Source organism: Meriones unguiculatus, chromosome 16 (assembly GCF_030254825.1).
Source record: "Meriones unguiculatus strain TT.TT164.6M chromosome 16, Bangor_MerUng_6.1, whole genome shotgun sequence".
NCBI lineage: Eukaryota > Metazoa > Chordata > Mammalia > Rodentia > Muridae > Meriones > Meriones unguiculatus.
Window position 1 is genome coordinate 47,958,557 of NC_083363.1, and position 13,748 is coordinate 47,972,304.

Below are 13,748 nucleotides of genomic sequence, written 5' to 3' on the forward strand. Positions count from 1 at the left end.
TTAAAGTGTCATTAGCTCAGGAAGTAGGGAAGAGATGGTCAGGAGTTTCAAATCAAGAAAAACACACTAGGTTTTCCAGACACTCCTGAGCCAATATACCTCTAAGTGTACAGGAATATACGTATAGATAGTTAGATATAAGTATAGATATCTTGAAAACCCTTTCCTGGGCATACTTTGGGTATCTCACTTGAAGTCAGGCTGAGGATACTGAGTCTACTCAGATAGGTTCCTGATCCCCACATCCATGAGGCTTCTCCCCTCATGAATGTCAACTGGACCATGCCAGAACAATAAAAGCAAGTTCAGGCACAGAAAGCATTTTCATTTTCCACATAAAATAGCATCTGCCTTTTCCCATGCTGACTCTGCAGGGCGGCTTATTTACAAATGTATAAATAGCTGCAACTTTACTCCAGGCCCATTGAAAAATCAAAATGGCATCATGCAAGAGAAGCATCCTAGCATACTTGGCTCAGTGAGTGAAATGTAAGTGGAGAGGAGCCAAATGACTTGACACTTGGTAGTCAGCTTAACCAGACACCCTCCAGTTTCCTGTCTAGAGGAACCCAGGGTTATGCTCTAGCAGAGCTCGAAAATTCACTTTCACTGACTGTCCAGAGGCTGGGGAATGATTTAGAGCCAAAGGTTGGAAAACAAATTTCGGTTCACGCCTAACACTCATACTACTGTGGATGCAAAGGGGAAAAAAGCATCTCCTAATAGTGGGAATACTTTTTAAAAATCAGCCCAATCTACTTTCGTGTAAGTTCAGTGAATTTAAAATGACTCGCGCCAATCAGTTCCTTGCCCACATTGCCAAACTTTTTGCAATTTAAATCAACAGGAAAAAGAAAAAGAAAAGGAATGCAGTTAAATATTGGATAGAATGTATTGCCTTTCCTAATTTTAATAAATGTTATCTACTAGTAGTTGATCTCTTTCCCTCCTCCAAACACACGTGCATGCTCCTGAACACGCACCACATGCTCACACCCATGAGTGCATGCTTGCTATACCATGAATCTCGCTCTTCTTCACAGCCCATGTGTAACCAAGCACGGAACTGCTGAGCTGCCCTCAGGGCCTGCTCATGAGATCACCCAAACAGCTCTACCTTATGATACCACACGACCCCTTAAATTCCCCCTCAACATCAAATTCCACTCTTTCTTAACATCTTGGGTTCTCATCGCTGAACGAACAGAATGACATTGAGTTAAAGCTACCCAAAACATCACAAAACGGGAAGCTTAAAAGGAATGTTTCTGAAGGGAACAATGAGTTATGAAGTTAGTCCCCTTAAAGAATCCGAAGACAGACAAAAAGACGTGTGGTGAGAGTGAGGACATCCACGCACGTCATATTCACTCTCACACAGAGACAGCTATGTTGCATGCTAAACCCAGGGCCCATGGAACTTCTCCACAACTGTGATTTTAAATGCAGGAATGGTCAAGTTTGACCCAAGACACAATACAAAAACAAAAACAAAAATAACAACAACAGCCAAAAAAACAAAAACAAAAAACCTGCCCACTTCAAGCTCTATTCTATATATATATATAAAAAAAGCAAGTGAAGCTAAATGGTTATTTTAATTCATCACAAAACATAGCATATACAAGTACCAGTCTTTTGTTTCTGAATGTACATTGAGCCTTATGTTTCAAAGTTCACATTTTAAAATATGATATCAGCTATGTTTACCTTAAATGCTAATAAGATTTTCCCCAAAATTGTATTTAGTTTTCTAAAGACTCAATCGTAAAGGATTCGATTGCAGAGTTTTATCAATAACAAATATACGTCATGTATTTGTTACAGCATCGGGGTACACTACTGAGCTTTTATATTTTTGAGCAATAATTTGGGATATCCTTAAAAGATAATTTTGTAGTATCATTACAGTGAAAAGAAAACAAATTAGTTTACTCACACAGTGTCTCTGTTAAGAAGTGCTCCTCCCAATTTGAAACAGGTTTTATCACCTTCGCAAAACGCATGCCTCAGAGCAAAGCTCTCTGCCAGATCAAAGCCTGTAAAATGTGACATGTTATTAAACCCAGCAATAAACTCAAAGACACATTGATTTTTAAACAGGATTTCTTGTTATCCATACACACAGGTTGATTGATTGAAAAATAATATCCTCCGGTTTGAAATCAACAACGATGCTCCATTTCTTTTTTCTCATTTTTCTTTTAGGGTACGGGAGAATAAATCTTTCTTCTCATGCAGAAGGTTTAGCTATCTTTCTAAATAACAGTTTATAAATATAGTTCTTTTTTGCTTTGCCTGGTTTGAATGTAAAGAAAGCCTCCTACATCAGCCTTTCCCATGCTGAGATTGCAAGAGCACATCTCCGTGTTTGCTCCTCACAGATGTTTCAAAGGAATGAAATATCACTTTGCTTTAGTCTAGGAATTGACCTATGGGAATTATTACCAAAGTTCATTGTAACATCTCTAAAGTATAAGCAGAAAATTAGACAGAATAAAAATAGTCATTGATTTAAAATCTAAACAGCCTCTTACAAAACCATACTTCAGGAGAATTATATGAATGTGGGGAAGTGCTTAGAATCCAAATGCAATATACGTGATATCATCTTGTATATGTGAGAGCACTGGAGAAAAACAGAAAGAATATGGAAAGAAAGGTGAGGAGGGGAGAAGAAGGAAAATAGGAATGTTGGCTGGCTTTGGTAGCACATGCCTAGAGTATGCTTTTAAGGCTGAAGCAAGAGGATACTGAGTTTGAGGCCAGCCTGCGATGATCTTGTAAAAAAAAAAACAAGCAAACAAACAAACAAAGTAACCACAACAAAGTCAGCAAAGACAATATTAATAACAAAAGAAAATAGAAAAACAGTAAAACAATGCTACACCAAAATTTTGTGGAAATCATGACTACATCTGGATGCTAGAATATCTCATAAATTTTCTTTTCTCTTTGTCAAATTGCAACAGAAGGCACAAAGTCTGCGATTTTACACAGCTTTTGTTCTTGACCAAGGAAGGTAAGGTGTTGTTCCCCTGAGATTAAACAGTATAGAACTCTGCTGTCAGTATTTTCCCTGCAGCATTTCCCTTCCATCTCATTTGGGCAGGGTCAGTGAGCTGCCTGAGGGACCACCCTAGGACAATGGGTTAACTGCATACCATACTAAGAGAAAAGTAGAAAACGTTCTGATAACAAAGAAGTTCAGGCTACGGTGTGTCTGGCGACAATTTTGCACAAAGCGCTACTTAGCAAAGAATCGTAATGCGTACCTGAAACTCCGAGTTTGTTTCCGTCTTCTTGATATCCCTCCATCCTCAGCATGGGGCAGGTTGTTTCTATTTTAAAAAGCGTGAGTCAATTGAACTTAATTTTCCATCATACATTTTTCCCAAATAAAGTTGAATACTAGCATACGATCATAAACAAGATAAAAGTGAAAACAAAAACAAACTGAACCATTTATTACATTTCTATAAGGTGGAGACAGCCCCTGTCCTGTCCTATGTCTGTGAAGATTTAGTGCTTGCTCATATAAAATATTTAGAACATCGCCTGGCCTATGAGGGAAACACATTGGTGCTGGCTAACGCAGTCACCATTACTCAGACATCAATATGTTTCTGTATATTTGACAATAGGAATCAGCTAACATTCACAGCTTCATTAAACTCTCCGATCAAACGTGTACACTGACAGTTAAACAAGTGACATGCCTCTGTATTTTATCATAACTTTTATATCATAACTTTATTCAGATTTTGTTATCAGGTGATCCTAAACTTTTATTACAGAAGGTAACATGTCTAGAAACAAACTAAATAAAATTAGAGAGCAAAGACCTTTTTATGATAAAAATCGAGGAACTTAACACTTTACAAGTCTCTCAATATCCTTCAAAGGGATAATCTCTACACAGTGAATTTATATGTTCAATAAAACCACATCATAGAAGTGTAGCGATGTAAGTGCATACATTAGTCTTTGAACTAATTTCTGTAAACCTAATTCAGATTATAACCTACAAATGAAATAGTACAGGCAGAACTGCCACCTAAATCATGCCACAACTGTACAACAGTATCAACTATGTTCTTTAAGTATATTAAACTTTTTTACATGATTCAGTCATAAACTCAATTTTCCACATATAAACTTGTGTGAGTTTCATGATATAAATTTTATAGTATAGACAGAAAATAAACAGCATATAACCAAACTGAGCATGTGCTTGGCTGAAAGTGAAACCTCTGGGTTTCCAGATAATTAATGAATGCCTTGGCCTTTCGTTTGACAAACATACCTCAGACCTAGAGTTGGTGACAAGCAATCAGCGTATTTAACTTGGAGGGTATCAAGGCCTAAGTAGAGCTAGCACATATTTTACAAGTAAAAATCAAATAACATATTCTTTCTGAATGACAATTAAAATAGCAATTCCAATATATCAGTGTGTGTGTGTGTGTGTGTGTGTGTGTGTGTGTTTAAAAACTGACAAGCTTATTCTCTAGTTAAAGTGGCAGAACAAAGAAACAAAAATAGCTAAGGGCAAAGCTGAGCAATAACTTGGAGACAAATGAAGAGATTCAGGAGTTGTTTTGACATGGCATTGATGTACATATAGAAAGACAGATCAATCAAGCAGAGTGGGAGGTCCAAATGCAGACCCTTCTACATATAGCTTCATTTACTGCAAAAAAAGACCACAGCAAGTCAGTGGGAAATGGAGGCTCCTTTTGATTAGTGGAGTCCGGTATTAGATACTAACACAGAAAATACTGAATCTTGATTTTTACACTACATGCAGAAATTGGAATAAATTATAAACGTGAAAAGTAAAACTTTTTTAATAAAGCAGGTTCGGTAATCTGTAAAGCTTTGTGAACTTGGAGAAGGAAAGGTTTCTTTGTGGGGTGGGGGGGCGGGTTGAGACAAGGTGTCCCTGTGTACCCTTGGCTGTCCTAGAACTTGCTTTGTAGAGTAGCCTGCCCTAAAACTCAGAGATCCGCCTGCCTCTGCCTCCCAAGTGCTGGGATTAAAGGCGTGCGTCACCACTTGGCCTGAAAAGGTTTTTTTTTTTTTTCCTTTGAAATAGACAAAGCATTAATGACAAAAAAAAAAAAAAACAAAACATATTGAAAACTGGGGCTTCATTAAAGTTAAAACACTTGTTAATCAAAAGATCAGAGGTACTTGTACCAAATATATCTTAAAGAGAGGAAGCAAATCACATATTGAAGAAAATACCCAATTAAGTACTGTCTCCAGAAGAAACCCTGAGCCCCCACAAATGAGCAAAATGTGAAAGAGTATATATTTCAAGTATGCTCAAAACACTTTTTAGCATTTCACAAAACAGAATATCCAAACTGCCAACCCTCATATTCAGAGTTGTTCCACTTTGTTCATAGATGAAGAGTAAATAGAGATGTAGAGTAAATTACTAAGATTGCATTAAATGACTAAAATTAAAGAACTGTATTTCCAAGTGATGAGGATGTGACAAATGGTAATGTTTCCAGCTCTTCTACATTGCATTGGCGGTGGCGAATGGTGTGGCCACTTTAAAAAAATAAAAGTGTTTGACAATATTTACTGAAGGTAATGATGCATGAAACTTTAAGTAAGAGAAACTCATTGATCCAAGAGACATGAAAGCAAAACATGAATGCAAAGGACCTTTATGGATAAGAATGTCCATGCTATCATTACTCATAGAATTACAAACCTAAAAGTTCATGGACAAGGGGACATACTGCACTATAAACAAACAGACAAACAAACAACAAAACTGGATAGCCATAAAAAAAAGAAGAAGAAGAAGAAGAAGATTTGACTTGATACATGCATCTGTTTGGATCTTAGAGGTAAAATAAGTGGGAAGTGCCATTTCCCCTAAATAAATACAACCTACTCCATTTCTGTGAGATTATACAACCAATCTGTGTCAGAGGAGTGATTGCCAATGGAGGGATGTCACCTCATAGTGGGTACACAGGAATCTTCTAGAATCCTAGCTGTATTGCATGATCTTATTTGGGTGATAATTATATGAATGTACACATAGACAAGTAAAAATCCACTGTGTTGTACTTTTAACATTTACTGACTTTAGATAATATAAGGAAAATCTCAACACAAGGAGAAAAACAGTAGCTCTCTTGAGAAAATATTTTAATCTACACGCAAGTACAACATTTAAATTAAAAAGCAATAAATTCCAATAAAATGTATATTGGCTGTGAATGTCTTCACGGCAATAAATGGTAAGAGGAGGATTGCCTTCGCCACGCCATATGCACATATAGAAAAGATTCCGTGCGTGACTGGCAGGACAAACTTGTGGGCAGCAGAAGGGTGTCCCTGCTGTGAGGCTTTGGAGAGGGAGGTGTGTGGCCTGTTTTCATTAGGAAACTGTAAATCTCATTTAAATTCTTCCTAGCAAATAGATGTTGATGTCAACGAAATAAACACAGTGCTTTGAAATAAATTGAATGTAACATTTCCAGCAATATTTATATATTTCTCCACTCAAAGTATTCAGTTTATGAAACTTTAATGCCATTTCCAGCCTTTAAGCTTTGTTGTGAACAGCTGAACAAAACAAATTAAAGCTAAGTGTTTTAAAATTTAAGGGGCAAGAAGATAAATTTATGAAGACTTATTAATTCATTGCACAAAAGGACAAAGCAGTGTCAATGCCTAGACTAACCAATTTAAATATTGACATATACATTTTAATATAAAACAGTAGAAGTAACTAACACAAGTTGGATATGTTAATTTATTCAAATACAAATATACAAGCATACATGCACATTTAAATATTAATGTCCCTTTAGACTTATGCATAAGACTCAAATATTGTCACAGGTAGACAAGACCAAGTACAGAAACTCTGTCCCTCAGAGGCTCGCTGGAGTATTTCAGACTGATGAATGTCATCTTTCTTAGAAAGAGGCACTGCTTGCAGAACTCAACAGTTTTTCAAAAGCAAATACAGTTGCTTTAGTAAAAGCATGCTACAGCGTTAATGTTAATGGTTGCTTGTCAAATTTCCTTTTTACATGACTTGAAAAACCTGAGCCATCTATAGGGCTGGGTGGATCTTGAAAGGAGCCAGAGGAAACAAAAAGGAAATCAGCTAGCTCAACTTTGCCTACCTCATGACTTTATCTCAACTGCCTTTAAAGAAACATCTTCTAAATCTCTGATCACTGGCCATCTGAAAAATAAGTCACCCCAGAGAAATAGGCCACGTATCTAAGCAATGGAAGAGTACAAAAAAATGCGTTTCTTGCAAAGCAACTTTTCCTACTTCTTTATTGAACATCTCCTCTCAAAAATATATTTTACACAAAATAACATACCTAAGAAACTCTCTTCAGGGCAGGGAGGAGATGAGGGAGGGAGGGTGGGATTGGGAGGGAAAGAAGGAGAAGGCTACAGCTAAGATACAAAATTAATAAACTGCAACTAATATAAAAAATAAAAATTTAACTAAAAAAAAAGAAACCCTCTTCATTCTTTAATGAAATGTATTTGTTTCCATCATCTGTTTTAAATGTGTGGTTAAAAAATGAATCCGCTTTCACACACAGGCACTCACAAGCCTGTCATGAAAGTGCTCAGAAATGAACCAAGGTCCTCTGCAAGATCAGCCAGAGCTCTCATCCATTGAGCCATCTCACCAGCCATGGAAAAATATTTTTATGATGCCCAGAAACATTAAAAGTACATACATACATACTTTTCCATTGTATGATTTTGGCATCTTTGTGAAAAATCAGGTGTCCAAAGTGCTACCTCAAGATCCAGCTATACCACTCCTAGGCATATATCCAAAAGATGCTCAAGTATACAACAAGGACATCTGCTCAACCATTTTCAGAGCAGCTTTATTCATAATAGCCAGAAGCTGGAAACAACCCAGATGTCCCTCAGTTGAGGATTGGATATAGAGATTGTGGCACATTTACACAATAGAATGCTACTCAACAATTAAAAACAAGGAAATCATGAAATTTGCAGGCAAATGGTGGGAACAAGAAAAGATCATCCTGAGTGACGTATCCCAGAAGCAGAAAGACACACATGGTATATACTCACTTATAAGTGGATATTAGATATATTATATAGGATAATCATACTGAAATCTGTACACCTTAAGCTAATCAAGAATGAGGACTCTGGGTAAGATGATCAGTCCTCATTCAGAAAGGCAAACTGGATGGACATCAAAAGAGGGAGAAAACAGGGAACAGGACAGGAGCCTACCACAGAGGGCCTCTGAAAGACTTTGCCCAGCAGTATATCAAAGCAGAGGCTGAGACTCACAGCCAAACTTTGGGCAGAGTGCAGGGAGAATATTATGAAAGAAGGGGGAGAGAGAAAGACATGGAGAGGACAGGAGCTCCACAAGGAAAGGGGAAAAAAAATGGGGCACAAGAATCTTTTCTGAGACTGATACTCCAACCAAGGACCATGCATGGAGATAACCTAGAACCCCTGAACAGATGTAGCCCATGGCAGCTCAGTGCCTACTAAGAGGAACAGGGACTGTCTCTGACATGAACTCAATAGCCTGCTCTTTGGTCACTTCCCCCTAAGTGGGGTGCAGGGTTACCAGGCCACACCCTAATGAGACCTTATAGATCAGATGGAAGGGGAGGAAGACCTCCCCTGGCAGTGGACTGGGGGAGGGGCATGGGTAGAGAAGAGGGAGGGAGAGTGGGGTTGGAAGGGGACAAGACAGGGGTTACAGTTGGGATACAAAGTGAATAAACTGTAATTAATAAAAAATAAATAAATTCTTTAAAATAGTACATACATTAATAGAGTTATAGACAAGGATTTTTAGATAAGATCCCTAAAACACATAAAATGAAAGCGAACATAGACAAACAGCATTTTCGTTTGTCTAAAAAAAAAAAAAAAAGTCTGCTTATCTTTAAATACATGCTCTTTTCTCTTTTCGCTTGACTAGAACTTTCTATTCCGGGTTACATAGTCATCATTCTAGTATAATATTCACTAGAACAGTTGACAGAATGTTGAAATCTCTTTTTTACTTTTCTCCCCAATCTTCCTCCTTCTTTTCCTCCTCCTCTCCTCCTCCCTCTCCTTCTTCAGTTTCCTTTCTCTTCTCATATCTAAGACCAGCAAAAATGTGTTTCAATTTTGTCCTTTCAATTGACTTAATACATAAGCAGTTTGTATCTGTTTACTGATGGTCAAATGGAATATGAGCTAGTCATCTCTACAACTCTAGCTTAGGAAAAGCAGGAAGTAAATTCATTTTTGTGTATACAAAGGCAAAGGAAAAAAATGAGGTTTCAGAGTCATGAAGAATAAAGGCAAGCATGTTCTATTAGACAGGTCTTAATATTGTTTCCCAAACACTTCATTGATTACAGGAAAAGAAAATGAGCCATTTGCATGATGAGGATATAATTGATATTTTAATTTTGTTAAAATGTACATATCTGAGGCTGGAGAGATGGCTTATCTGTAAAGAGCACTTGTTGATCTTGCGGAGAACCAAGGCTGGATTCCTAGCACCACAAGGGATCTTACAACCACTTGAAACTCCAGTTCCTGGAGATCTTGGCATCTGCAGTTACCAGACACTCATGTGATACACACACATACATGCAGACAAGACACTCAAACAAATACAGTAATAAAATAAAATAAAAATATCTAAAAAAATTTTTAAACAAAAATAGAATAAGGTATGCACATGTCTACACATTTGCATTTTAATAGTAATGTATCATGAATAAAACACCACAGCACACCCCCCGATGCGAACTTTGCATCGTGAAATTGTTAGTGACCGAAGATCAACTGAAATATGCAAGCACTGATTTCTTTTCTATTTCAGTGCCAGCTGTTGCTGTCAGTGTCTTACTAATCCTAACTTATAGTTTGACCTTCACTATAGGCAAATAATGTATGTATAGGAAAGGCAGTATGTGGAAGGCTCACTGCTAGCCATAACTTCAGACACCCACTGGGAGCCTTGAAACGTATCTCTTGTGGATAAGAAGGGATGATCTATCACAGCTCTCAGATAACTGTGAGTTAAGTCTTTCTGAGAAAGACTGGACACCATAAATGCAGAAGTGCGTCCATTTGTGTTGTCTGGGCATGGAAAAATGAAGCGCTATTTCCCAGGAGAACTAATGGGACGCTATGCCTTGCTCTGCTAAACGTGCAGGAGTCCATGGTTTAGCTTTTGACTTTGCAGACTTAGAAATCAGATTTTTTTTACAATCAAGAAATGCAGTAGCATGTGTCCCTACTCCACGGCCCCTCTCTCCCTGGACTCCAGTCTCCTAGCCTTTGTGCCATTTCTCTCTTATACCGAGCAGTCCTCTGCCTCAGTACCTTTGTGCTGGCTGTTTTCCCGGTGCCCATGTGTCCCATTCTCAAGGCCGTTGTACCTCCACTTAAATGCCTTTATGTGAGCTCAGCCTTCCCACCCATCTCTATCTTCCCATTACATTACAACATATAGGATTGCCCAACATAGCAAATAAATAGAAGATTCATAATCAAATATCAGATGCATAATGAAAATATTCTAATATAAATATGCCTGATAAGATATCTAGAGCATCCAAGCATACTTGAAGACATCATCCATTATTTATCTAAACTTCAAATTTAGCTTGGTTCTTGAGATTTTATCTGACCACTTTATTTGCTTTCCCACACTCCATGAGTCCCAGAGATGATGTTAGCCTGGACTACAAAGACAGCAGTGGGGACTGGGGAGTGGGAAAGAGCAGAAGGAATGAGATACACGAATCAACAAGACATGGCAGGCAGATGAATGGGGGGGGGAAGAACAATTACTTTGCTTAACTAGACAGAAGTCTGACTCATTGAAATCGTCTCATAGAAATAAGAGTTTGTTTGACAGTATGTATATTAATCAGTGGAAGGTAGGAGGAGCTGGACACGTTAAAGTTGAGAAGACATTAAATAATTCTGGAGGAGAAGAAGTTTATGAATTAGGGGTGTGGAGTTGCATAAAACTGTGAAGCTATGTACAACATAAGAGAGTAAAGAGACAGCACACAGAATGCAAGAAAACATCTGCAAATTATTCAACTGTCTGGAGGTTAATGGTCAATAACCAGAGCATGCAAGGAACTCTAAAATCTCAACAGCAGAAAAGACACTGAATCTGATTACAAGCATAGGAAAATGATCTGAATTTCTCATGGGACAATGTAAAACAACAACAACAACAAAAAAAGGCAAAAAAAAATCTTTCAGCATCACCAATCATCAGAGAAATGCAGATCTAAACTCTTTGAGAATATATCACTCCAGTTCTAATTATCAAAAAGAAAAGAAATAGATGGAGATGTGAGGAGGAGAAAGGGAATCTCCTATTCACTGTCAATGCTAAACATGTTATAGCTTTTGTAGAAAGACGTGTGGAACGCCTCAGAAAACCTGAAATGCAGCTACCATATGATCCAACTATCATACTACTAGGTATATATTCCCAAATGGAATGACATTCTTATACCAAAAAAATGTCCATTTCTGTATTTATTAAAATGCTATTTGTAACAGCCAAACTGTAGAATCAAGCAAAATGTCTGTTGACAAATAACTGAACAAAGAAAGTGCAGCACATGAATACACAGTGGACCTCCGCCATAAAGATGGAGTCTTGTCATTGATTGAAGCATGTTTATCACTGGAGGGCTTTATGCTGAGTGAAATAAGCCTGCTGTGGGAAGAAAAATGGAGTCTGCTCTTGTTCAGATGTTTATGTTCAGGAAGAAAAGTCAACTTTATTGAAGTAGCAGGTAGAACAGTAGTCAGGAAAATCCAACAATGAGCCATGCTTAAGTCAACTTAAAGTGATCTAGAGTTACTGGGAGACAAACTTCTTGACATATCTATGAGGGAACTTCTGTTAGGTTGGTTAAGATGAGAAGACCAGCTTAGGTGTGAGCAGCATCATTCCACTGCATGGGGGCCTGGACTGATTGATAAGGGGAGAGCAAGCTAAACACCAGCATTCATCACTCTGCTTCATGACTGAGCTTCAATGTGAACAGTTGCCTCAGTCTTCTGGTGCCATGACTTTCTTCCCGTGCTAGAAACTAAACCCTTAAAGTGTGGGCCAAATGAACCCTTCTTCCTATGCCAGGCATTTTGTTTAAAAAACTAGAAAAGCAACTAGTGCTGAAGAATAGAGGAGAAGAGAGAGAGGGAGGTTGGAAATGCATTTCGATGTTCTTTCCTACAGAAGGAACAATTACAGTTAACAGTAATTTATTATAAATTGTATAAATAATGAAAAACTGAGACATTTAAGCTTCCCCAACACAAAGAAATGTTTAAGAACATATAAATTCTCTTAACATTTGATCATCACACATGAATATGCATACTGAATTACCACACTGCATCCCAGAAATATGTACAAATATTATATGTGAATTAAAATTTTTATCATCAGAGGGAGGAAGGAAGGAATGAAAAAGTAAGCAAGGAAGGAAGGAAGAGAGCTACCTACAAAACTAAAACAGATCAAGGCCGTGAAGCACACACAAAATGAAACACATAATTCATTTTGAAGTATGGGGATAAAAGATCACACAGAAAGCATGACAAGAAGAAAAGACCAGTAAGAGAGCACCTTAGTGATTGCACTACCTCCCTTGTCTATTTTCTGCCTTGATTTTCCTTTTTCATCATAGCTGCAGAGACATACATAATGTATGCAATGAATTTTACTTATAAAGCTATAGTTTAAAATCTAGCTCATTTGATAGTTCTTTTATAGCTCTCAAAACCTCATTAAGGAAAATTACTTCCTTTACCTAGCATACTACTTTGACCTTTTCCTCAGGATAAGAGTTGGAGAAGGGAAAGACACCAGCTGTTTACAGACGTGGAACTGCTTAGCCTGTTATCGATGAGCAGTGAAGATCCATGTGGAGGTCAGAGGAGCCGTTCACATTGTTTTGAGTTTTTAAATTTTGTTTTGTTGTTTGAGACAGTTTCTCTCACTGTCCTGGAGCTCACTATGTAGTCTACACTGGCTGACTTTCAAACCTCAGAGTTCTGTCTCTGCCTCTCCAGAGCTGAAATTACAAGGGTGTGCTGCCATGCTTGGCTAAAAAAAAAAAAAAAAAAAAAAAAAAAAAAAAAAAAGTGACTTCTGGTGGTTGAACTCAGGTCCTTTTGCTTGAAAGGCAAGCCCTTTACTGACTAAGCCATTGCTCACTTTTTTTTTTAATTAATTTATTTAATTTACATCCCTGTTGAAGCCATTCTTTCCTCCCCACTACGCTCCCCTTTCTCCTGAGAGAAAGTGAGGCCTCACATGTATGTAGCATGTAGACTCTCCTTGGCATAGCAAGGTGGAGGTGCATGAGGCACATCTTCCCCTATTGAGGCGAGGCGCGGCAACCCAGTTAGGGGAAAGGGACCCAAGGCAGGCCACAGAGTCAGAGACATCCCCTGCTCCCACTGTTAGAGATCCCACATGAAGAGTTAGATACACACCTGTTACATAGCTCACATTTCTTTTTTTAGGGCTAAAACAGATTTCTTATTGGAGAGAGGCAGCCGGGAGGCTTCTCTCCTCGCTGTTACTGGCTGTGCTTCAGAACCCCTTTATACGCTGCCAAATGAGCACATAATATGCATTATTCTGCGCTGGGAGTGAATTCGTAGGCTAACAAAAGTAGACAAAGCATGCTGGA

The 13,748-nt window shown here is 38.0% G+C and overlaps 1 protein-coding gene across 2 annotated transcripts in view; it reads right to left on the reverse strand.

Moving 5' to 3' along the window:
* Positions 1–13,748, reverse strand: part of Col19a1 (collagen type XIX alpha 1 chain) — a 324,630-nt gene that overhangs the window by 294,534 nt on the left and 16,348 nt on the right. For both annotated transcript variants that reach the window (XM_060369802.1, XM_060369801.1), the window contains exons 3-4: positions 3,276–3,341; positions 1,940–2,039 (exon numbers count right to left, since the gene is read on the reverse strand). In XM_060369802.1, the coding sequence (XP_060225785.1) occupies positions 1,940–2,039; positions 3,276–3,341 (166 nt within the window). The remainder of the gene's footprint in view (positions 1–1,939; positions 2,040–3,275; positions 3,342–13,748) is intronic.